General features: G+C 41.8%; 1 protein-coding gene across 12 annotated transcripts in view; it reads left to right on the forward strand.

Moving 5' to 3' along the window:
* Window positions 1-25543, forward strand: part of macf1a (microtubule actin crosslinking factor 1a) — a 266838-nt gene that overhangs the window by 222258 nt on the left and 19037 nt on the right. For all 12 annotated transcript variants that reach the window (XM_050034872.1, XM_050034874.1, XM_050034883.1 and 9 more), the window contains 20 exons: window positions 6825-6986; window positions 7080-7250; window positions 10189-10355; window positions 11424-11583; window positions 13081-13407; window positions 13990-14074; window positions 15681-15907; window positions 16908-17114; window positions 17233-17460; window positions 17613-17831; window positions 17929-18132; window positions 20762-20987; window positions 21913-22139; window positions 22234-22356; window positions 22850-22951; window positions 23124-23225; window positions 23426-23599; window positions 23872-24027; window positions 24255-24452; window positions 25181-25309. In XM_050034872.1, coding sequence (XP_049890829.1) covers window positions 6825-6986; window positions 7080-7250; window positions 10189-10355; window positions 11424-11583; window positions 13081-13407; window positions 13990-14074; window positions 15681-15907; window positions 16908-17114; window positions 17233-17460; window positions 17613-17831; window positions 17929-18132; window positions 20762-20987; window positions 21913-22139; window positions 22234-22356; window positions 22850-22951; window positions 23124-23225; window positions 23426-23599; window positions 23872-24027; window positions 24255-24452; window positions 25181-25309 — 3594 coding nt within the window. The remainder of the gene's footprint in view (window positions 1-6824; window positions 6987-7079; window positions 7251-10188; window positions 10356-11423; window positions 11584-13080; window positions 13408-13989; window positions 14075-15680; window positions 15908-16907; window positions 17115-17232; window positions 17461-17612; window positions 17832-17928; window positions 18133-20761; window positions 20988-21912; window positions 22140-22233; window positions 22357-22849; window positions 22952-23123; window positions 23226-23425; window positions 23600-23871; window positions 24028-24254; window positions 24453-25180; window positions 25310-25543) is intronic.

A 25543-nucleotide genomic window follows, 5' to 3' on the forward strand; every position in this document is an offset into this window, starting at 1 on the left:
GCAACACATAAAAGATGCACACGTTTTTGATATGACCACTAGCTCTTTTCATCATGTAGTTATGGAAATCAGTTATGAAGGGAGAGGAAGATGAAAGTTCAGAGAAGTATTTTCAAGCTTTGATAACAAGTTGAAAAAACTTTGTGTAGCCGGGCAACATCCTGCATGCTCTCAGTTCTTTTGAGAAACTAGTTCTGGATGCTAAGCATATTTTATGTTTTCTTATATTTTTGCAGCAGTGGCAGTAACATGTTTCTGTACGCTATCATTAGTAATTCTCTGCGTTTATGTGTCAGGAGCGACTTGTACCTCATCTGTCCAGATTAAGAAATTGATTATCCTGTGATTGAGTGATGTTTTGGACATGAGCCATCAGCACAGCTATTCCTCTTCTCTGTGTTATTGGCTTGACAGATGACAGCTAAATACAGAGCTTCCAAATGCAAGTGTAATGTGCAGTACATTCGCAGAGTCAACTCATAGATTCAAAAAATAAAGAATATTTAATGTTGTGGAGGAAAACTTTTTAAAGTAAGTTTTCAGGGGCTGCAACTAACGATTATATTCAGTTACAATCAGTCTGCCAGTTTTTTCTTAATTAAAGGTCTAGTGTGTAGGATTTAGTGGCATCTAGCAGTGAGGTTTCAGAACTGAAACTTCTCCCATGCGCCAAGTGTGTAGGAGAATTATGATGGGTGGCTCAAAAATGAGTGTCCTGAGTCAGTGTTTGGTTTGTCCATTCTGAGTTACTGTAGAAACAACATGGCGGACTCTGTGAAAGAAGACCCGCTCCATATGTAGATATAAACGGCTCATTCTATGGTAATGAAATGATTCTTAGTTTCAGGTGATTATAAACAAATATAAACATAGATATAAATATTATATTAAATTTCTGCCAATACATGCCCCTAAAGCCTACACACTGAACCTTTAAATGATTAATTTCTGTTTTTGAACACTGTTCTGTAAATGTTTCTAATAAATTATCAAAGTATCAAAAGCAAGATTTACCAGTTTAAACTTTTATCCACTGGTTCGTGCACAGATCACAGGGAAACAGACAAAAATCTGTATTCTTGAATATTGCTGTAGTCTATTTCATAACCGTGAAAAACATTTGTCAATTCTTTCATCTTTCCCTGCATTTAAACAGCCTCTCAAACTGATGCATATTTGACGAGACATATTTAACAGTATTCAGTCAGTATGAACCTCCTCAGCTTTAGTCAGACCTGTTTCATCCCAATGTTTTTATCGCCTGTCCACACCGAACTGCGGCTGAGGTGAGAAAGCCAATGCGGTCCAGATGGAGAGACTGAGTAGGACGAAGGGGAGGATGGGCGAAAAGAAGAGGCAGCTGTGGCAGGGGGAGCAAAAGGAGAAGAGAAGAGGTAGAGAGATGAGCAATGACACGATGAGAGGAAGAGGAGGTGGTGTAGGCAGAAGGATGACAAGTACGATGGTGATAGTTCAGTTAGCTCAGCTAAGAGTGTGTGTTACTGCGTGCCGGCTGAGGTGGGGAAGAATGACAAGTATTTGGGACATTTTCCAGAGCTCTGGTTCAGTGGAGTCAACCGCTCTGAGCTGGCGAGGGAGAGAAAGAGCAGAGAGGGCGGCTGAAATAAAGACAGAGAGAGTGAAAACAGAAAGAGAGCGACAGAATGAGAGGAGGAGGAGGAAGAGGAGGGAGGATGGACAGAAATGTAAGCGCACACAACCTATAACAAGTTTATATACATCCCAGTGCGTGTTTAGATGATGGATGGGTGTACTTTCCCTGTTTTTTCCTATTCTGTTCCTCTCTATCTCTGACACACACACACACACACACACACACACACACACACACACGCCAGGATAAGGCGTAGGGTGGAGTGGGTCATGGCTACAGTCATTGTTGTTCTGGCCGACAGACTTCCTGTTCCAAGCAACTATGACGCCCATCACCACAACACAGCTGCGTCCAAACTGGACAGGAACACACACACACAAACACACACAACTGCTCATTCATATTTAGTCGTACACAGAGTCATACCTGTAGAACACCTAGTCATTTTTTTCTCACACATAATTACACATATACACTATTTTTACACACACACACACACACACACACACAAAGCCTTGGCACAGAGAACCTGCAGTTTGATGCCATATTTAAACCAGATGAGCAGAAACCTGTAAACCCTTTGATTAGGACCCACTGCAGAGACTCAGAAACACGTTCCAGCTTGACCACTTCCAGCCCGATCAACAACACCAACTCAGTAATAATGTCTGCAAACATCCTCAACACCTCATAAATCTCAGAACTAAGGTTTTGAAAGCCTGTAAATGCAGGGGAATATGTTCTGAATGAAAGGCAAATTAGAACCTTTCATTTGGACGTGATTTGTATTTGGCTTCATCTTGCTTTTTTTATCTAAAAATAAGGCCTTCATTTGTATTAACATGTCTTGAATCAATCTTTTAGAAGTCTTAAAAATGCTCAGACATGGGAAGTAGGATTTTATGAATTGCTTTTTTTCTCTGATGTTGCATTGTAAAATCTCAAAATATTTGCTAACTTTAAAAAAAAAAAAAAAAATTATCAAACGCCTCTCACATTAACTTCACACTGATCAGGATAGTGGAACCATATTTTGTGTCTGGCCGGGATGCTCACAGCAGAGGATTCACTGTCTGCTAGCTAGCCATGGGCAGATTTTGAGACAATGCACCCAAGGGCCCCACCACCTCTCCTACATAGGAGCAAGACGCAAAGACTTTGTGGTGGTCTTGCATCTCTTATTAGTCATTATGCATCTTTTGCTGGGTTTGTGTCTTTTTGGGGGAAATTCTGTCCACTTTATTGTCATTTTGTGCCTCTGTGGTCATTTTGAGTCCCTTCCTGGTCGGGATGTGTTCATTTGACATTTGAAATTTTGCAAGTGAAGGCCATTGGCCTCCTGACACTTTGCCCAGTAGGCCCGTTCAGTGATTCATCCATGCAGCTAGGTGTCACTATACACTGGACAACACGGGGACCTGCAAATTGCAGGAAAAGTGGCCATTTTACCAAGATTTCGCGGCATGATTAAAACTGATACAAGGCAACACATACGAGGCTCTAAATATTTTATGCAAAACTATTTACCAATCTTAGCATGATGGGAATCAAAGCAGTGGAATCCTACATGCAGACTGAGAAACACAATAAAACGCCTATAAAACTCTCTTTCCTCCCCAAAAAAGTCAGGTTTTATGTTTACAATAAGCATTTGGGCAAAACTGTCCCTAACCCAAATTAATTATCTTCAGTTCATGTTTTTTCTTAAATTTTGGTTTTTGTAAAATTGGTCCTAAATTTTGAGTGGCATTAAAAAAGTTTTGGAAAGTCTTAAATCTAACTTGCCTTAAACTGTAGGAACCCTGTCGATATAACCTCAAAGATGTACTGATCTTCTGAGATATCAACCTTTTATACTCATGCATATAGCGATTAATTATACCTCTGTTTCTGCTATATTTTTTGTGGTGAATTAAAATGAAAAAGGATGAAGTTTAACTTGCTGAAATGTGTAGACAAATACACTGTTAGTCTGTTAGTGGCTGTTTATTGGAGGTCGCAGGAGTGATTAAATGAAAGATTCACAAATATGTCTTTCAGATTTTGTGGTGAAAACGGAGGGAGAACCATTTCTTGTTCAGATGTTTTCTTTTCAGTTTTATTAGGTGCAGTAGTGTGCAGTGGTTTGTTATTATTTGCCTATTGGACACCCACGACTACTGTAGCTTCTTCCAGGCCATTGTGGTATTTCACTGAAACCCAAACCCACATTTTCCCTCTCCCTCACTTAGGCTGCACCCCCCTTCAGTATTGTCACACCAGCTATTTTCCCTCAGGCACTGGATTTACCAAAATCTGTTGTGTATGTGTTCTGGACGTGCACATCTGGTTATTTGTGTGTGTGTGTGTGTGTCTCTGTCTCTTTGTGTGGCCATTGAGGTTTGGCTGCCACAGCATTATAAACCACCAGGCCTAATTCTCCCTCTGTGGGGCTTTTCTGAATGTCAGGACTTTTCTCAAATGTTTTCATGACAGTAACCCCCCTCCCCACATTACCGCCTCGGACACCCATTTGTCAGGATTCTGTCCCAGTAAAGACTAAATGAAAGGCATTTCAGTGATGGTGGTTTACAGTACAGTGTTCCCACTGGTCAGGGAACTGGTGGAATAGCGTGAAATTGTGAAAGTTGTTTTGTGGATTTGGCAAATTGTTGGATAAAGCAGGATGGTTTACAGGAATTTAGCAGAATGTATTTTTTTCTCCAACATTCATCGCATTAGCAGTTTGGTTTGGGGTTATTTTTCCCCACAGTAAAACCAGCTGTAGGGAAAACCAGACTGTTTACCCCTGTCGAAAAAAAAACCCATTAACAAATAAGGCAGGAACAAGATTTTTTAGGTCGGGGATGTGCTCTAAATTATGAAATGAAGATATTCAAAATTATGAAAAGTCATTGAGAAGTCATACAGTTTTGTAATGGGGCATGTTGGGGCTTCTGAATTCAATTTATATTGTTTTAGGGCTAATTAAATTGCTGCTAATTATTACTTTCATTGTCATAATTTTTCATGCCAGGAGGTGCACACTGTACGAGAATCATGCCGATTTTTGACGTGATTCCCTCTCCTGACTTTGTCAGCAAAGCCCTGATTTTTTTGATGATTCTAAAGATCATTTTGCTAGATTTTCTCGTGGCGTTAGGTATGTTAAGAGTCTTTTTTACATCCCCCGATCTGCTCGGAAGTCCACCCTGGCTGCACCAGTTTCAAATCGCAATTATTCAACATGTTCAATATCTACAATCCAATATCCTGTTTTGAGGAGGCAACCCTGAGGATCGCCAGCAGTCCTGCAGGTCTCAGAGTGTTATTATGCAATTTAAGTCGGACTCAGTCCATGTTCACACCCTCTTCTTGACTTCATCCTTGTTTTTTCCTTTGGGAATTTTCTGTAAACAGCTGTGCAAGAACTTACAGCTAGTTCCTCCAGCCCGTCATCTGCCAAGTTTGGTTACTGTAATGTCACCTTTGATTGCAAGTGATTTGCGAGATCCACAATTTTGAGAGTCAGGACTCTGGCTGTTTGTGAGTGGAATCTGTTATTGTGTGCTGTGTTGTTTTGTTCAAGTTGTGCTTCCCACATACTACTGGAACAAAACTGTTAAATTAATCATTACATGTCGTTTTGTGTGGGGTGTCTCACATTTTCAACATCTGCTAAGATTTGAAAAATCTTTTAGCATGGGCCAGCCTTGATCACTAAATATTTTAGTCTATAGTTTGACAGAAAATGAAATAGCTTTTTATTTGTCTTACCACGATTTCAAAACACAAATATATATCCAATTTACAATGATATAAAATACAAAAAACAATAAATTCTTACATATGGTAAGCTCTCAGCAGGGAATGTGTGATATGTTGCATGATTAATAAGTATTTATTGATTGTAAAAATGGCTGTAGATTAATTTGCTGCACCTGTAAACAGTCTTTTGTGTGGAAATACAATTAAATCTATTAGTCTTAACTGCTTGGGACCTCTGCAATGTCTCCAACATCCCCAAATGGGACCCTGGACTACAGTGTAGGGCTAGATATTGGTATTCGATACCTTTAAGGTATTGACCGAAATAACCCAGTACCAAATCATATCACAACTTCTCCAGTCAAACGATGCCTGCATTTGACCTTTTGTGTACCCAGACTATTTGTATGGTTTTGTTTGCAGCCAATCACAGCAAGCATTCTTCGATTTAATGCGACATGTGATTGGCCCACTACCGCAGCAGCTACAGCCCATATAGTATGTGGTGTGGTGAATTTGAGCGTGTTGTATATGCCAAATATAGCAGGTCAGAGTGCTGAGGTGCCACCAAAACATGCAGAAGTGTGGTGACATTTTATGCAGCTGAATGCTTCCATTCTCATGACAGGTATTGAACGGAGTAGAAAAAAAAGGTATCAAATGAAGTACTCTGCTGGTATTTGAATCAATTTAAATGTACTGATATGGTAACAGTACCCAGCACTATCCTGGACTGAATCAGAGAACCTATACTGTACATATGGGTTTGGATACTATAGTGACACACATTCACTACGACAGAGGAGCTGTACTGGCTGTTGCTCCGTCTTTTTTGGGCCAGGGAAGTCAAGTCTGGTTGTCTTTAGTGTCGGGTGGCTGCCTCTATTGTCATCACAAGATGGCTCCAGCCCTCCACTGTGACGTGTGTGTATGAGTAATGTGTCCAGACAGGCGAACTTGTGCCTGTGTGTATTTGCTATAAATGTGTGTGTGAGTGTCGGTCTCTCTGTGTGTCTGCTTGCGTGTGTGATTAAGTGAAGGTTGTGTGTGCGCCCATGCAAGTGTGTTAGTGTACTCTATGGTGTGTGTGTGTGTGTTGCCGACTCAGCCTTTTCCAGCCAGCCCCTTACTCGCCTAACCCTCTAATCCCCATAATCCTCTTCTCCCCCCTCCTCTTTTTTTTCTCCTCCCTCCACTCTCATTTCTCCTGTTCCCTTCCTGTCTCCCACTCCTCTGTTATCTCTGCACATCCCTCTGTCTGTCTCTCGTCTCCTAATATCCACTCGCTTCTATATATAGGTGTATAATGTGGTGAAGTTCACTTCCATTTGTTGTCACGCAGATTGAATGCACGGTGTATTTTTGACTACTGCCTTTTGCTTTCCAATAAACTGTTGGGCCGTCTTTTTTTGTCTGCATCGTTCAATAAATCAGTTAATGATTTTCTGGCTTCCTCTTCCAGGCTGTGGAGAGAGAGCAGGTGGACAGCATTCAACCGAAGCTGCAGCACATCAACGCAGTTGGTCAGGGTCTGATCCAGAGCGCCGCCAAACACACCGACACCCAGGCGCTGGAGCACGACCTGGAAACAACCAACCTCAGATGGAACTCACTCAACAAGCGGGTACGGCTCCACTCTACGGGCCTCTGACGTGTGCTTTTTGGACTTAAATAGACTTACAGTTTATCATATCGATTTTGCCTCTCCTGTCCTCAGGTGGCAGAGCGGATCGCCCAGCTGCAGGAGGCTCTGTTGCATTGTGGGAAATTCCAGGATGCTCTGGAGCCTCTGCTGAGCTGGCTAAGTGATACAGAGGAGCTGGTGGCCAATCAGAAGCCCCCGTCTGCTGAGTACCGCGTGGTCAAGGCCCAGATCCAAGAACAAAAGGTACAGGAGGGATAAAATAAAACCATCTTTTAACATCTAATAACACAAGTGATGATTGTAGACATTAAAACAGAACTGAGAGATTAAAGGGTCCAGTGTGTCAGATTTAGGGGGAATAAGGCATCTACCAGTGTGGATTTCAGTCTGCAAACAGCTGAAACTTCTCCCGGTTAGTTTCAGTGTTCATTGTTCAGAGGGTTTTTACTGTGAGCTGAATTATCCTCAGAGATCTCCTCCTCTCCAAAACAAATGGTTCAGTTGATTCAAACTGGTAAAAACACTGAAAAAGGCAGTTTCACATCATAAATGTGTGTCTTTCTGATGCTGTTTGGCATGTCGGAGACGAACCCAACACCTGTTAATGTGTGCTCAACTACTTTCTTTGATAACTTAAGATCCAGACATTCAGGAGGTTTTCAATGGGAGCCAAATTAACCACAGAGGTGTCTTCCTCTCCAAAACAAACAGACCCGGTGATTTAAACACAGAATAAAGCAGTTTCACATAAAAATTAAAAAAGAAGCGGCTGCTAACTATGGTGGCCAAAATGTGAATGTTCCAGTGTTTGGTTTGTCTGTTCTGGGCTACTGTAGAAACATGGTGGTGCAACATGACAATCTCCATAGATGAGGACCTGCTCCCTATGTAGATATAAATGGCTCATTTTATGGTAACGAAAACACAACAATTCTTATTTTTCAAGTGACTAAATACTAAAGAACACATACTTATTATATTATATTCCATTTTTGCCAATACATCCCCCTAAACCTGCACACTGGACCTTTAAAGCAGCTTTCTTAAGGTCATCAAGAGTACATTTTGATGAGAAGTGTTTTTTATTCTGTGTCTGGTCCAATTCACCATTTTTGTGGATTTGATGCGGCGATCATCAAGCACAGTTTTAAGCTTCTGCCACCCACATCCTCCTCTTCTTCCTTTGAAGTATCCTGCCAGCTTCTGGCTGTGCATTTTAATTTTCACTTTAAATTTTTCTGAATTATTTGTTCTTTTTTTTTTAAACAGTACTGTGAGAAACAGTTCTTCTCTTTATCAGACGTGTTGAATGGAGACATTATTGATATTCAGATGTCCTTAATGTCCTTCAACTACAAACAATAGATATTTGAATGACAAGCACACACACAAACACATAGTCAATGATCCGTCTGCCTGGCATCCAAACGGCCCCAGTTGACCGTCTGCCAGTCAGACTGGCAAAAAAACAGACACACACACACACACACATGCATGGTGGATTTGTATTGTTTTTAGACACACACACACACACTTTTCCCCTGTTTATCCAACATACACTTCCTGTGTTTGTGCACATGAGTGTGCTGCAGTCTCAACCAGCGATCAATCACACGTGTTTACATCCGTGACAGCGAGTGGTGTCACCGTTTGGCTGAGAAAGAGAGCGTAAACTGTAGAGTGCATTCCAGGGGCTGAGCCGAGCTGTTGGTTCAAAGCAGACTGAGAGGCTGCTATCTGAGCAGACAGGAAGTTCCTTCGTGTATTTTGTTTTCTAATATTAACAGTTGGATCCCTAGTAAAGTGAATAAAGTTTTTTTTTTATATCTACCTTTTAAAAAGTAGCACCTACACTAATTAAATGTTTAATAATTCATCTAGAGATAACATGAGCCCTTTAATGAAACATTGATAACGGTGTTAAAGAGGGAATGATTGATGAGCTTTGTACGAGGCTTTCCTCCAAAAAACGGCAAGTGTTGGTAATGTTTCAAAGTGTAGGTTTTGGTAACAATGGAAAACGTCATAATCTGTTGCAGACAAAAAAGATAAATTCTCCCACACAATTTATTTCATGCCTAAGACTTGCCCAAACCTAACCGCAGATTAGAGGGAGAGTAGGATGGGTCATGCCATTACCCTCCTAAGGAAAGAAAAATTGAGTACAGGTGGCTTTGATTTAACCTAATGGTCATTTTTGGAAGCTATAGCTTGTTGTGGTGTTAAACGAATTTGTGTTTTTTTGTGTTTCTAGTATTATGGTGAATGTAAGAATGTAAGCACCCTCTCAGCTTACAGAAGTACTGTAAATCAGTAATAGCAGCCTGAGCAAACATATTCGCCCCTCTGACAAAGCTTAAGTTTTCACCATCATTGTTTACATCAGACTTTAACATGAGTTTTTCACACATCATCTGTCGATAACAATGCTGATGTAATATCTAACAGACAAAATTACAATGTTTGTTTACAATAACTTCCAGGTAGAAAATGCTTGTGTCGCGTACATAAAGTCCATGATGCTGAGTAAATGCTGCCCCTTCTGGTTAGTTTTTAGCCACCTAAAAAGGCCCACCTTAAAACATCAACATCAGTTTAAATGTACACTATATTTAGAAAATTTTCACGTCTTTACCTTGCTGTCAAGCAGCCCTTTCAGACAGGGAACTGAAGGCGTTAGCTCAAAGCTACCAGAATCCACTGACAAAAACAGTAATTGTATTTCACAGAACATGAGAGTTGCTGGTCTACCGCTGCCTCGATTAGTTAGTGTGTAAGGTGGCTAAAAGACGTTTTGCTGCAGCAGTACATTGTTTAGCTCCCATTCCGGTAGATCCAAGCAAAGCAACTCGGTACACAAAATAAGCACAGTGCAAACATCAGAGAGATCGGATCATAGTGTTTAGACAAAAACAAGTTCGCCAATTTCACACATCTCTGCAATTCAAATCAATTGACAGTTTTCGACCCTAGAGTGATGAATGGTGTTGGTGCGACATCATGGTGATTTGGTCTTTACTGTAGTCCCATAAAGTCATGAAAATATAAGAACAATTTAAATTAATCAAAATAAACAGAGAACAATGCTAAAAAAGGCCCACAGTGGAACCTAATGCCTGCTCTAAAGAGAACTCTCATAGAAGTAATTTGTACTCATGACTGTGTGTTTCTCTTCCTCCAGCTGCTACAGAGACTGTTAGATGACCGCCGGCCGACAGTGGAGATGATCCGTGCTGAAGGAGAAAGGATCGCAGCCACAGCGGACACTCAGGACCGAGAGAAGATTCAGACCCAGCTCCAGAGTCTGGCAGAGAGATGGACTGACCTGATGGACAAGGCCAGCGGCAGGTAAGTCTCTTTACAGTACAGGGGGGCTTCAGGATGGGGACAGTTTGGGTATAAGCTCCAGCCTCCTGCATCTCTGACTTACCCGTGGAGTGAGAAAAGAAAAAGGGAATTTCCCTGAAGCAAATATCATATTACTCTCTTAAGATCATCTTGGCACTTGTAGATGCCTCTGACTTTCTTGGGATTGTTGACACTTCAAAATGATAATTTCTGTCCTTTAAAAAGGCAACACAGATAATATCTCAGAAAGCTAAAAGTTACAGATTTGTCTTGCTGTAAATATGTGGTTTGGGAAATAATTGGTGGTGTTCCTCAACAGCATGTTATCTTGTGGTTATTTCCTGTTTTCTCGTTTCATCTGTGTGTGGCTCCGTTGAGCTCCACTGTACTTAAAGAAAGAATAGTATCATTACTTGTGGTTTCTGTGGTCTGAAGTCATCACAGCGGCTCTTCCATTCACTGGGGAAAGAAATGATTCTTCAGAGAAAATGGGTACACACTCACAAAGCTCAGTGAAGAGGTTTGATATTTGGGATGACCTCTTATAAAACGTACTGTGATCATATATAATGTTCATAAAACATTCATGCCTGACAACTTTCTGTAAGGCGTGATGTAAAAACCTTTGTCACATCCCTGGAATGTAATACACTGTCTGTATGAACACTAACAACATAAATATTGTAAATCTACACACACACAAACACACTGTTGCTTTCTTTATAAGCACACTGCGAGATGCTTGTGTTGACACTAACACACACGCACACAAAGACAGACATATGTGTTTTCTCACCACTTCACAAAACCTCCCTCTCTCCATCGGTTTCAAACACACCACAATAAAGCATTTTATCTGTTTATGAAAGTCTTTGGAATTTAATAATATATCATAAAAAAATCATGACCATTTAATAAGCTGTGTTTATTAAAAGGACAACAGCTGTATGACACAAAGTCAGCTTCAGTTGAGCTCAGAATCTGTGAAAGCAATAAAATACCAATAAAAGCTCTCCTCCTCCTCCTCCTCCTCCTCATCTCTTCGTCTCTTCGTCTCTCGTCCTTCAGGCAGAGGCAGTTGGAGGAGCTGCAGGTTTTGGCTCTTCAGTTCCACGAAGCCCTGGAGCCGCTGGGAGAATGGCTGAGCACCACCGAGAGACGCCTGAGCTCCGCTGAGCCCATGGGAACCCAGACGGCTAAGATCACGCAGCAGATCGTTAAGCACAAGGTATCGTTTGGCCCCCATCGTCACAGAGACCCTCACCGAATAAAAAGGTCACAAAGGGCGATTCTATGTCTGTCAGTGAGCCTGCTTGAGTAGTTTTTGGGTTGTGTTCTCTAAATATCAAAAAAGGTTAAAACTGCACACATAAAATTCTCACTCCCATCTTTTCGTAGATTGTAGCTGTAGAATGGAGGTTGAATTTACAGGGAGCTGCTCCTTATTGTTGGCATGCTTGGCAAAATAAAGGCTAGGTTTACAGTTGCTCCAGATAAGACAACACTTGGTGACTTACCTTTAAATATTGTTAGCATTCCAGTTTTACAGTCCCCATTTGAACTGACAAGTAACATTCATAATATCAAACACAGTCAGCTGTCTTGATAAGTCTAGTGTAACTCAATGGAAAGATGCTGAAGGGAAGCACGAGGCACAAAATCCACAAAGCAGTCATTTACAACCAGTGCTGCCGCGGTGAAAGAATTTCCCTGCAGTGATTAAGGGTGGCTCAACTGCGCGATTTGTGGTTTGACTGCCATTTTTTGGTTGTCTTTGCAAATTACTTCATTTATCCTGATTTTAGTGCTTTGAAAATAGCTTCAGTTTTAGGCTTTTATTGGATATATTGTTGCTTTTTAAATGACAAAAAAATACACCGTTTAAAAACAAATTAAACACAGAAGGGCAATGAGGCGGGATAAGGGATGCAGCACTTTTCAGCTGAGCCACTTTGGTTGCGTCTGGTTGCTATGATATAGAATATCTGTGGAATGAAAAATTGTCACAAGGTAGGATACAGTACTTGTTCTGGATGAAGGGAAGGAGTGAAGTATGTAGGGAGGAAGGATGAACCCACCGGCCTATCTGGGTTCAGTATTCCTTTCTTCTCCATCCTTGTTCTTCAACAATGTCACAGTTGATCTTAATGGCAGACTATTTGTCCTGCCCCTTCTCTATGGTGATGAGACTGCTGGGTAAAAAGTGACAGTGACAAGCCGCAGTAGTGTTCAACTGCTGCGGCTCAACTGTGACCAAAAAAAAAAAGAGAGAGAGACTCAGCACTTTGCTTGCCATCTCCTGCAGTTGGCCTGTCAATACCACATTATTGCAATATTGCAGTTATTTGACAGTCCCATTTCATAATAATGACTTTATGTAGCACACAGACGAAGGTACATAGCGTACTAAATAAACATTTACAACCCAAGCATACCCTTTTTACAAGTTGATATCTCGCTTTATGCATGCTAAGTTGAGTTTTTAGTTTTCATATCAGTTGTGTCAAGTTGTTTTAAGTTCTTTTTATGTTATTCTACACATTTATTCATTTATTCATTCATTCATAGATGTTTATGATTTCCTGTCAATATAATTTGTCATTTGCATGCTCATATTTTGAGTTTTTATCCATCTGTTTTTCTGTTGTTTTGCTGTTCTTTCCTCACTTCCTTTCACCTCAAACACACACACACACACACACACACACACACACACACCTCCCAGGCGGTCCAAGAGGACGTGTCCTCACGTGAAGCAGAGGTCGACCACCTCGAGTCCCTCAGCCAATCGCTGACCCCACTCAGCTGCGCAGCCGATCGGGATTGGCTAAGCGAGCGCGTGGGGGCGGTGAGGTCAGGTCACTCGGAACTTGCCGATTGGTGCTCCAGGCGGGCGGGCATGCTGGAGCAAGCGCTGGCTAACGCTCAGCTGTTTGGGGAGGAGGAGGTAGAGGTGCTGAACTGGCTGGCAGAGGTGGCTCAGAGGCTGAGTCAGGTCTCCGTCCAGAGCTACCAGCACCAGCTACTGGCCGAGCAGCACAAACACACTCTGGTACGACTTCATGAACACGCTGAATGACAACCCAGTTATTCCTTCTGAAACATGTGAACAGTAGGCAGTGCATTTAACAAAGGGTTTCAGTATACATTTATAATTGTAATAATCAGCGGAGGAAGAAGTGCTCAGATCCTTTACTAAAGTAAAAGTAGTAATTCCAACACTGCAGAAATACCCTCTTTACACTCTGTATACAACTCTGTATGCATACAAGTTAAAGTTCTGCAATAAAAATCTTAGTGAAGTAAAAGTGCAAGACTCTTAGCATCAAAATATACCTAAACGACCAAAAGTAAAAGTACTCCTAATGTAGAATGCTAATTTCAATTTATTTATATGGATTTTATATACTACTTTACATACAGCTCAGTATCACTGAAATATTCATGTATGACATTTCATACAGTATAGTAGCTGTATATGATATATGGATGACTAGATAACTGGTTTAGTTTGATTAAACTTTATTGTGAACAGTTACATAAAGGATGTATACTGTAGTTAAGGTTTTGGAGCCAATGAGCAAAATGTGTTTTAATCTACTAGAGTTTAACTTTAATCTCTCTTTCCCCTCAGTCTCTGAATGAAGAGATTTTGAGCAGGAAGAAGACAGTGGACCAGGCCATCAAGAATGGACAAGCATTACTAAAACAGACAACAGGTAATCTCAGACTCTTAATCTAATCTTCATATTTTCCTAACCTGACTTTTTCTATCTCCTAAAAAGATATTATATACGATTTAATTGTTTTTCTTTGTCATTTTTCAATTTGTACTGGAAGATGTCTGACTGGTGTCATCATCTGTCACACATTTTGATGATTAGTAGCTGACATGGTTTCCATTATCCAGTAATTACCATTTTTGACCAGGAAAATCTGTTGGTCTTCGACATATTTGCGTTCACAATGTCCAGTGGAAATACTTCCCTCTGACACTGTGTTCTAACTGACTGCAACATAAGCGAGCAGCAGTGACAAAATCAGTTTGATTGCATTGTTTGCTATTGAAATCTCCTAATTGGTTGCAGGCGACTCAGCACTGCTGTTTTGAGGCCCTGTTGCTATTCTTCCTGTCGCTCGCGTTAAAAGTTCCATGATAGATGAGAAACAGCTGATTTGTGACGTTGAAATAGGATCTATACAGTACCTCTTCATTTTCGGACAAAACCCAAAACGTCCTGGCTGGAGGGAGATCACTAGAAGCTGAAAGTTTCTTGTAAATTTTGTGTCATTTTCAGTAAATATCACGATATAAAACATGTTATAAATTACAAACATAGGAAGCTAGCAAGTATTCGCCCATCTTTGGTCGTTACGCCTCCACTCTGACCATAAAAAACTGATAGGTAGCCCACATTTTATGTTTACATGACATAACTGAAGTGAACAAGGTGGGACAGGTGATTACATGTTTCCCCAGGGAACATAGGCTGCCATGATATTTCTTTATTTTTAAAATAACCTTATTATGCATGTGAGGCTATTGACTGGAATTATTTTATTTGAAATATAAAGTACAAGCAAAAGTAGTCTGCTTTTCAATAAAAAATATTATAAATCTACACGCCTTGATGATGTCATTCCTAGTAAAGCCTGACTATCGATTGTTTTTAAACTCAATAATCACATATGATATGTGACTGGAATTTCTCCCTTTTCTCCTGGACGTTGAAATCTTCAGAATATGTGGCACCATTTTTTTCTAACAGAAACCCTGGGAACTAAAATCAGTAAAGCAGTCTGTGTGTTATGAATCTTATGTTGTGAAGATTAGTGAGAAAATCACTCCAAAAGAGAAACTAAAACAGTGTTTTCCTTCAGTTGTTGTAGATCTTTATCCAAACCACACATTTTTACATCAGCGGTGAACCAAACTGTAACATCTGGTTCGTGTCTCTCTTCTCTTGATATTAGCCATGCTGACTGCTCGCACTATTAGTTGGATGATTGTCGGTTTACCCCGTGAACACATTTTGGGTGTGTACTCTTATATTTAGATGGTAAGATGAATGGTGTGGCCATGAGCGGTATGCGGAACTGTCAACTCCAGTGTGCTGTGAGATTTTACAGAACATGTGGTGAATTTTATAAGATAGTTTAAGAGTTGAGACCCAAAAAATTGGATATGCAAGTTAGAAAATACCACAAAAAATCAGGAAAACAAAAAAACTCTAAATCTAAGAAGTAGGTCTTTTTCTATACACTCAGCACATGATGTACTGTTGGATCCAGACTGATAAGATTCATATGTGTGTCCTCCTGCAGGTGAGGAAGTTCTCCTGATCCAGGAGAAGCTGGACGGCATTAAGTCTCGCTATGCTGAGATGACGGCCAGCAGCAGTAAGGCCCTCCGCACCCTGGAGCAGGCCCTGCAGCTGGCCACACGATTCGCCAGCGCCCACGATGACCTCAACCAGTGGCTGGACGGCATGGAGACGGAGCTCAACAATGTGGAGCCCGACGCCACACCTGCATACCAGGAAAGACAGAAGGTGGGTGGAGTATGACATCGATATCCATTTATTTCTACAATGATTTATAAGAGATTAGATTTTTTTCCTATAAACTCCACTGTGAAAACATTTTACTTAGAAACATATTGATTAGTTAAACTAAGATTCTGATGCAGCAGCAGGAAGTTAGTTTAATACAACAGTTAAGTTACAGCACTGTGATGGTGTCTGTGATTCACTTTCTGACACAACAGTCACTGCTTCCTGGTATATTATTAACTCTGGCTGTGAGTCACTTGATTTAAAATGAATATTCGGAACAACAACATGAGAATCAACATCTATATGTTGCATCCGTTCTCTTGATGCAACGTCAATCGGTTTCATGGATAGGTGATATAAAGGAGTTGTCATGGGCTGTTTGCTTTTATTATTAAACTGGCCGAGATCCAGTTCTGCTTTTGCATTATTTATTTTTAGTTTCAGCCATTTGTAACAAGTGTCTCCTGCTTTACAAATCAATCAGTGGGGCACTTGGGTGACTGTAACTGAGGTGTTTAGTTGATCAAGATTTACAGTCATCCACATTTTACCAGTTGTATCTGATTTTTAAAGATGATTTTTCCCATGAGAGCAAAAATAAACATTATATGAAAAGAATATCTAATTCAACGACAGCTCCTGTCTGTAATGACATTTCAGCTGTTCCAATATCAACCCACCCACAGTTACCATAGTAACATTGATTTACTGCAACCCAATAACAGTTTGTAAAAGCTATTGATTTTTTTTTTTGTCATTTAATTTGTTGCTGCCATCTGTTTTTCACTCTACAATGACATTTTCAGGTTTTACCATTTATTAAAGCTTCACCACTTGTGTTCTTGAAAGTAGATTGACGCCAGGCAGCAAAAAAATCTGTGATACAGTGGAAGCCATTTAGTTAATTTCAGCTGTTTATTTGTATATATATCTATATTTAAGCAAATGTTTCCACTTGGTTGCAGCTAAGACTAATCCATCGCTCTGACTTTTGCAGGAGCTGAAGAAAGTGTCAGCAGAGAAGCGTCTGGTGTTGGACACAGTGAACGAGGTGGGCAGCGCCCTGCTGGATCTGGTGCCGTGGCGAGCCCGCGAGGGTCTGGACCGCCTGGTTGCCGATGCCAACCAGCGATACCGACAGTCTGATGAAACCATCACTCAGCGGGTGCAGCTGGTTCAAGCTGCCATCCAGAGGTCACAACAGGTACTACAATCTGTCTTACCCTTGGTGTAAACTGTAATGTTGAGGGAATCAGTTCCATTAGATGTGTCTATTTTACTGTGAGCACTTAAACATGCTAAACGCTAACTCCTTCCTTCAGTATGAGGAGGCAGTGGATGCAGAGCTGGACTGGGTCGGAGAGACCGAGCGTAAATTGGCTTCTCTTGGGCCCCTGAGTCTGGAGCCTGATGTGACGGTGGCCCAGATGCAAGTGCAGAGGGCCTTCAACATTGACATCATCCGACACAAAGACACTGTGGATCAGCTGCTCAGCACCAGAGACGACATCCTGGAAACCTGCAGCGACGCCCAGAAGGACGCACTGATAGTGAGTCACTGATGGAGAATTGCACACTGGTAGCAAGTCAGGGATGAACTGAGTGAGAGTGGAAAGTGAGGGACATGATGCCTAACTGTTGAATCATGTGTGGAAAGTATAACAACACTAATGTCTTTACACGTTTCATCTTTCTTCTTCAGGTGAAGACAGATTCTCTCAGTGCTCGTTATGATACAGTGAGCCAGAGCCACAGCGAGCGGTTCTCGGCTCTCGAGCAGGCCCAGGTTTTGGTCACTCGGTTCTGGGAGACCTTTGAGGAACTGGAGCCATGGTTGGGCGAGACTGAAACCCTCATCACCCAGCTGCCACCACCAGCCATCGACACTGACGCTCTCCGACTGCAACAGGACCAGATGAGGGTAAGAAAGGATATTTTCTTTTCAGCTTTCCAACTTAAATGTGTATATTTTTACACATTCTTAATTTCTTCTGTCTGTCCTGCCACTGCCTCTCCAGCTGCTCAGGGAGTCTATCGCAGAGCACAAGCCCCACATCGACAAGCTGCTAAAGATCGGACCCCAGCTGGCCGAGCTCAGCCTCCAGGAGGGGGAGACGATAACACAGCGCTACACCGAGGCCGAGAGACGCTACCTGGCCATCAAAGAGGGCGTCAAGGGTCGTGCAACAACCCTCGACGAGGCAGTGTCCCAGTCTGCACAGGTACGTCACAGAGGACAGATCGTTAACTGTTTAATGCTTGATTTAAGAAACTGTGTTTTAGCTGCAGACCTGGGTCTGATAGGTTTATTATTCATTCAACTTGGGAGCCAGAATGTCAGGGGGCTTTGACGTGCCATTTTGTGTGTGAATTGACCTAATTTGTTAAACTACTCACGCTTTTACCTCTCAGTGCAGAGTGGAGACCTTGTGTAGATAGGAGAAAATTTGTAAATGCTGTTTGGCCCAGGTCTGTTTACAGCTTGTTAGACGGTGTCTGCAGCCCCAGACAAAACAGGCTGATGTGATTACAAAGCAGCATGAGGTCTGTGTGTATGTGTGTGTGTGTGTGTGTGTGTGTGTTTGTTTGTTTGTGTCTGCTGCTCTAAACTAAATGATAATAAGGAATTATCGTGCAGAGTCATGAGTTCAGTGAGAGTTTAATTCTAGTCTGCTGTCTTGTTTTCTTTACTTTGTGTTTTATATGTTTTAATTTTTAAAATGTTTATACATCACTAGCATCAGCTCATACATACCGTATGTACCTGAAACAGAATCATCATTTAGACTTTTCTTTCATCACACATCTTCTTTTAGTGTTAGTTTTCTTTACTGATATTTTTATCACTCTTTGGACACCATCTCATGAGACATCATTGACTCACCTGAGTGGCAGACTGTGAGAGTGTTGCTGCCGTCGATATTGCCTGACAGTTTGTACTGTATGCATGTCTCTGATTTAACTCATTGTATTGTTTCTCCACCCTCCGCCCCCCTCACCATCAAACCAATCCATGTACTGCTCCTTCTCTTTCTCCACCTGCACTTCCGCACTGTCCTCATCCCTCACTCCACCCTAAACCACCCCACCTCCTTGTCTCTCCTCCCTCACCCTTTAAACTTCACCTTAATCTCCCCCATCACTGTGTCCAACCCCTCGTCCCTGCAACCCTCCACCATCCCACCCCTCGTTCATTGTGGATGTGCTGTGTGTGTTGCCCCACCCCACCATCATTTTCTCCATCATCACTGCTCACTGCAATCACCCAGCTGGTAGAGGTAAGACCACTGACTGACAACATCAAACTGGCACTCAGGCGCCGGTCTCACCACATGATTTGGTCGACTTATAAAATATGAATCGATACTAATACTAATATTAGTATATATACTAATCAAGTACTAATCTCACCAGTCAGTTCATCTCAAATGGTTAAGGCTGTCTGGTTTGTTACTGATTAGAAATAACTGAAAGAACCACAGCTTGAGATTTTCAATCAAATGTATGATCTACATAACAGTTCAAACCATGTGTCTGCCAACCCTGAGTGACAATGAAACTGAAATCAATCTGGTAGGAAATGTCCCTTTTGTGTAGGCTTGTAGACCTGAGTTAAGCCTAGTCTAAGGCTGGAGATAAACTTGCTTTTAACTGCGTGTTTGCATTCACATGATAGCTGCCCCACATATCCTGCGTCCCTTTGCAGCACTGGTTGTGCACGTCCTCAGAAATTAATGTGACGTGTCCACAAGATGTAATACTCACATGAACAGTAGGGGCAGTGTGATGTTGTGCACTGGCAGAATGAGAGAAACATATACGCCATCGTCACAGCCATCCCAACTCACCTGCCAGGCTTTAAACCAGAATCAAGAGAAGGGAATGCATCACTCCAGTTTTAGCTACTTTACACTGGCTCCCAGTATGTTTTAGAATAGATCTTAAGATTCATGGCCTCTCCTTTGGCCTACTTTCTTACTTATCTGTGATATTTTACTGCCTTGTGAAGCACGTTGTTATGTTTGAGTGCTTTTTAGATAAAGATTGTTATTATTTGTTAATATTATCTATGGTGGCTCCTCTACTGCTTTTTCTGCCGTGATCCGCTGTGATCTCAGAATAAACAATATAGTAACCTCCTTGAATGTCACCATGTTTACTGTTTACATCATGCAAATCCGTAAGTTCTGCACTGTCTGAGCTCTCTGGTGTGCCCTCTACTTTAATCCTCCAGAAACACACATATTACACAGGCAAGTCAACGTGAACAATTCCTTTTATGACGCAGCTGGTTGTCTCGTAAACAGGTGGTTAAAAAGCGAGTATATCCTAAAACAGAGACATGCCTTCCAGTAATGGTTGTTAAGTCTCAGGCTAGGCTTGATTAAGCCCTCCTTTTGTATCACAACAATCTTTCCCTTGTGGTTAGATCTGATTTGTTGTGTTATGTAGTGATTAAGCAGTTTGATTTCCCTTGGACGCATAAAAAGATCACCTCAGTAGAAACTGTACAGTGTTTTCTCTCTTATCTATAATGTCTCCTGAGTCCTTTAGAGTCGACTGAACTTTGTAATACAATCTGTGTGACATGCTGAAGGTGTAATATTGAGATATTAAATACTGTAGAAGAACAGTACGTCTGTTCTGCATCTCCTGTTGAAATGATATGAAATTAATAATGAAAAAGCCTAAAAGTTAATGCCACAGATGGCTGAACACCCACATGATATCTCAGTATTTTCCCACTTTCAAAATGTCACCCAGCAATCAAAAACCTAACCCCAGCCCCCTCAACACACACTCTCTCCTCCTCCTCATAATACTTTCTTCCAACTCTACTTCCGTCCTTAGTTCCACGACAAGATGGACCCCCTACTGGAGACCCTGGAGGGGGCAGTCCAGCGGCTGCGGCAGCCTCCCCCAGTGGCAGCAGAGGTGGAGAAGATCAGGGAGCAGCTGGCGGAGCACCGAGCCCAGGGGCTGGAGCTGGACAAACTGCTGCCGAGCTTCTCCGCCCTCTGCGCCCGCGGAGAGGAGCTCATCGGACGAGCTGCTCACGACGATCCTGCTGCTCAGGGTGAGTGGCAGGGATGTGTCTGACAGTGAATGACAGACAAAAAACATTCAAAATGACAGGCAGACAGGACGCACAGTCGATGTGTTAAACAGGGTCGGGGATTTACACCATAATGAATAATCTCCATGTTACAATATTTCAAAGACTGTAGTTTATATTCATTAATTATAACATCACCCTTATTGCTATTGTTTCATTCACTGATAAGCTGCTCTACATGAAGCTAGCAGTTTAAGGAAAACTTGGCTGAAATGGCTACCACGTGAACAGCTAAACAACTTAACCAGTGTTGCCAACTCTTGTTGTACGCATTCAGTGTGTGCCTATGATTTTATTTATAATGAATAATACTGACCATAACTGGAACAAAACATTACACAATCAAGACAAAAAGACAGAACAGAGAGACAAACATAACACTTATGTGGTTTGTGTAAAAAAAAATATTACAGATCTTTTTTCTTTTTTTTTGGGCAGCAGTCCAACTAGTTCATAATTAATTGGCCAAAGTAAGTCACTGTTTTACTGGCACAGAGCCAGCAGGCAGACCTTGTCAAATCTTGAAACAGAGCAGATTCAGCTCAGTTAAGCTCTGCATATTTCTTCCAACACCACCACATGGTGAGAATACACACACACACACATATCTTTGTTGTATTGCCCTCTGAAGAACTTTGTGCTTTGGCACCCTCCATGCTTCATGAAAATGAAAGGCCTCACTGTGCAGCAATAGTGGGAGTGGACTGATGAGAGACTTAACGTAGCTGTTCTGGACACTAGCTGGCAAAATTCAGACAAAGACGATATTATTGTTACTCTTCTACTCTGCATAATAGAATTATTTCCCAGTATGCCCAGTGAGATCCCACCAACTACTCTCTACAAGCTTGTTGAAACTCTAACTCCTCTACCTTCTCTCCTCTAGCCGTTCGTACTCGCCTCCTGCGCCTGCGCTCTCTGTGGGATGAAATCCGGCAGCGGGCAGAGGAGAGGGAGGGGAAACTGAACGACGTCTTGGATCTGGCCGGAAAGTTCTGGGCTGACGTGGCGGCGCTACTGAGCACACTCCGAGACTCCCAAGATATTGTGAAAGAACTGGAGGACCCTGGCGTGGACCCCTCACTCATCAAACAACAGATTGAGGCTGCTGAGGTATGAAGGACATCAGGGAGGGGGTTAATAGTGATAAACAGTAAGCAGAAATCCACAGTCTGAAGTGTAAGATGTCTCTCTACTCTTCTATCAGGCCATTAAGGCAGAGACGGACGGTCTGAGGGAGGAGCTGGAGTTTGTCAGGACCCTCGGAGCTGACCTCATCTTTGCCTGTGGAGAAACTGAGAAACCTGAAGTCAAGAAGACCATTGATGAGGTGAAAAATCAACACACTATTAATTAAGTACATTTACTCAAGCGCTGTGCTTAAGTACAGTTTTGAGATAAATCTACTTTAATTGAGAATTTACACTTTTTACTTCTACGTCACCACATCTCAGAGGCAAAGATTTTACAGTTAAAACATATGATCAGTTTAAAAATATTATGCATTCTTTGAAACTAACCTACACAACAGTTTACAAAGTAGTTAAAATTATCTCTCACATGGCAACATTAAAATGCTGCTTGCATAAATGCATCAATAATAATATGCCAATAACTTATGTGTAGAGTTTATGTAACACTTTGAGTGGGTTCATTTCACATAAGGAGTACCTTTACCTTTAATACTTTTTCTTGAGTAAAAGACCTCAATACCTCTTGTCCATCATTTGCCTCTGAAAGCATTAAAATATTTTTATTTTGTAGATCTCTGCTACATGTTGACCCACTAACATGTTTCCTCTGTCTTCCTGTCTTTCTCCCAGATGAACGCTGCCTGGGAGGGCCTGAACCGGACGTGGAGAGAGCGGATGGAGAGGCTGGAGGAGGCCATGACAGCGTCTGTGCAGTATCAGGACGCACTGCAGGTTTGTGCATCAGAGTTAGTCTGTTAGTCTGCCATATCATAATGTTTTTGAGCTAGTGTTTTAGTGTAAGCTGCATCATATATCAAAACATATTAATGTATTGCACATGGCAATACGTACTGTCATCCTGTTGATGTTGATGTACGCTAATTTGTTTTTGCGTCATTTCCAGTCTATGTTTGACTACCTGGACAACGCAGTGATCAAGCTGTGTGACATGTCGACTGTGGGAACTGATCTGGGAACTGTCAAACAGCAGATTGAAGAGCTCAAGGTTGGCAACAGTGTCATTTTTTGCTCCTCAATGTTGAACAAATCAGAACACATTTTATGCTCAAGCTTTTTTCAAAGTACATTTTTATATCATCTTGATCTCTTGTATGATCCTTATTATTAGTTCTCGTGTGAAGTTTGCAGAACTTACAAAACGCTACTCTTCTCTTCTCCTCTCATCCCCCCATTAACCCCGAGCAGCAGTACAAGGTGGACGTTTACCAGCAGCAGATTGACATGGAGAAGCTGTGCCACCAGGGGGAGCTGCTGTTGAAGAAGGTGTCAGACCAGACAGACAGGGACATGATCCAGGAGCCGCTGACCGAGCTCCGACACCTCTGGGACAACCTGGGGGATAAAATCACCCACAGACAGGTAATGAAACCACATGTGGCTGCAGTTCGGTCAAAAAGTTAGAATCCACATCACCAAGTAAAACACTGAAATGAAAACTGTTTCAGGGAGACATTATTCTGTAGCTGACCTCCAGCTCTCACCCCACAATTTCCCATGGGAGTTGACGAAGTTGGTCTTTTTTTGGCATTTTGGAGGATTTCTCGTATTTGACAGCAGCTTTTCATTACAGTCCAAATATTTGAGTTCCTATTTTTAAGCCTGAACTTCTGTATGTCTCTCCTCCACCACAGCACAAGCTTGAGGCTGCCCTGCTGGCCCTGGGTCAGTTCCAGCATGCCCTGTCTGAGCTGCAGGCTTGGCTAAACCACACACACACCACGCTGGACACACAGCGACCAGTCAGCTCTGACCCCAAGGCCATCGAGATCGAGTTGGCTAAACACCACGTATGTCCCTGTTCTGAGAAAAAAAAAGTTCTCAGACTTCTCATCTGTTTACTTATCTTGTGACCTCTTCCTCTCGGTCAGATTGAAATTGTAAATGAACCTGTTTGAAGAGAGGCTGCATTTTGTCTCCATGTCCTATAGCCCTAATGTGGTTTCTTTTCTTCTCATCTCAACATTTAAATCTAATTCTGTGTGATTAATTTCTTCCTCCCTCCTCTCTGTCCTAGGTGTTGCGTAATGATGTACTATCCCATCATGCCACTGTGGAGAATGTGAACGGTGCTGGCGCTGAACTGCTGGAGTCGTCTCCCGGTGACGAGGCCAGCCACCTGAGGGACCAGCTGGATCAGCTCAACAAAAGCTGGCAGAATCTGCTGCTCAAGACCCAGGAGCGGCAGAAGCTACTGGAAGCTGCCCTGCAGCAGGTACTGTGAAGAAGATCTTAGCACTGCTAAATCGAAATTCCAGCCCAGTCTTCGCAATGAGGACAAAAGAAAACACACTGTAACTGATCAAAACAGTTTATGTGTTTCATACTGAGAGTTTTTGACTTTAGTGTTGCTTCTCTGGATGTGAAACTGAAATTAAAGGTTCATTCTTGACCTTGGAAACAGCCAGAAGTTTAGCAGCAGATGGAGTTGCAGTCTCTGTCTGCTTAAGACAGTCAGTTGAAACAGGTCAAAGCTCCAGAACAGCTACTAAATGGACCTTCTGGTGGGATTGTTTTGTCACCTTGTGAAGTGTCAGCGCAGTTATTACAGTTGGTGTAAGTTATTATGAAAATTACACCTGTACAAGTAAGCGCAATGGTTGCAGTAGTGGTGGAAGAAGTATTCAGATTCTTTACTGAAGTAAAAGTATTAATACCACACTGTGACAATACTCCACTACAAGTAGAAGTCCTGTATTCTACTCAAGTAAAAGTACAGAGATATTAGCTTTAATTAACTTAAACTATCATCAAAATGTACTTTAAAAAGTCAACTTTTCATGGTGTCAGAAGAGAAGCCCTGTTTTCAGCTTTGTGACAATGCATTTTCACAGCTAATATCTTCATGATACAGGCAGGTAATGCTTTCATGATATTTTAATATGTGGCTAAAATAATTAATATTTAAATATTTCTCCCCCTCTCTCACCTGTCACTGTGTAGGCTGAAGGTTTCCATGGCGAGCTAGAGGAGTTCCTCCAATGGCTGAGGAGGACGGAGAGCCAGCTGTCTGCCGCCAAGCCGACAGGTGGTCTCCCTGAAACAGCCAGAGAGCAGCTACAGCAACACATGGTAACAGAGAATCTCATTACAACTTTATGCACAGAATATCATCCACAATACACACAGATACACCTGACAGTTTCTAATGTTAACTTTTAATGCCATTCATGTCTTTCCTACTTTATTTGGCATTGAAGGTGCAAGAGAAAAAGTTCCCATAATCCCACAGTAATGATGTTCAGGCACAAGAGGCAGATGCTCAGAGTGTTATCTTACACACGCTGTTCTATTCACACACAGAGA

This window comes from Epinephelus moara, chromosome 22, assembly GCF_006386435.1.
Source record: "Epinephelus moara isolate mb chromosome 22, YSFRI_EMoa_1.0, whole genome shotgun sequence".
Lineage (NCBI taxonomy): Eukaryota > Metazoa > Chordata > Actinopteri > Perciformes > Serranidae > Epinephelus > Epinephelus moara.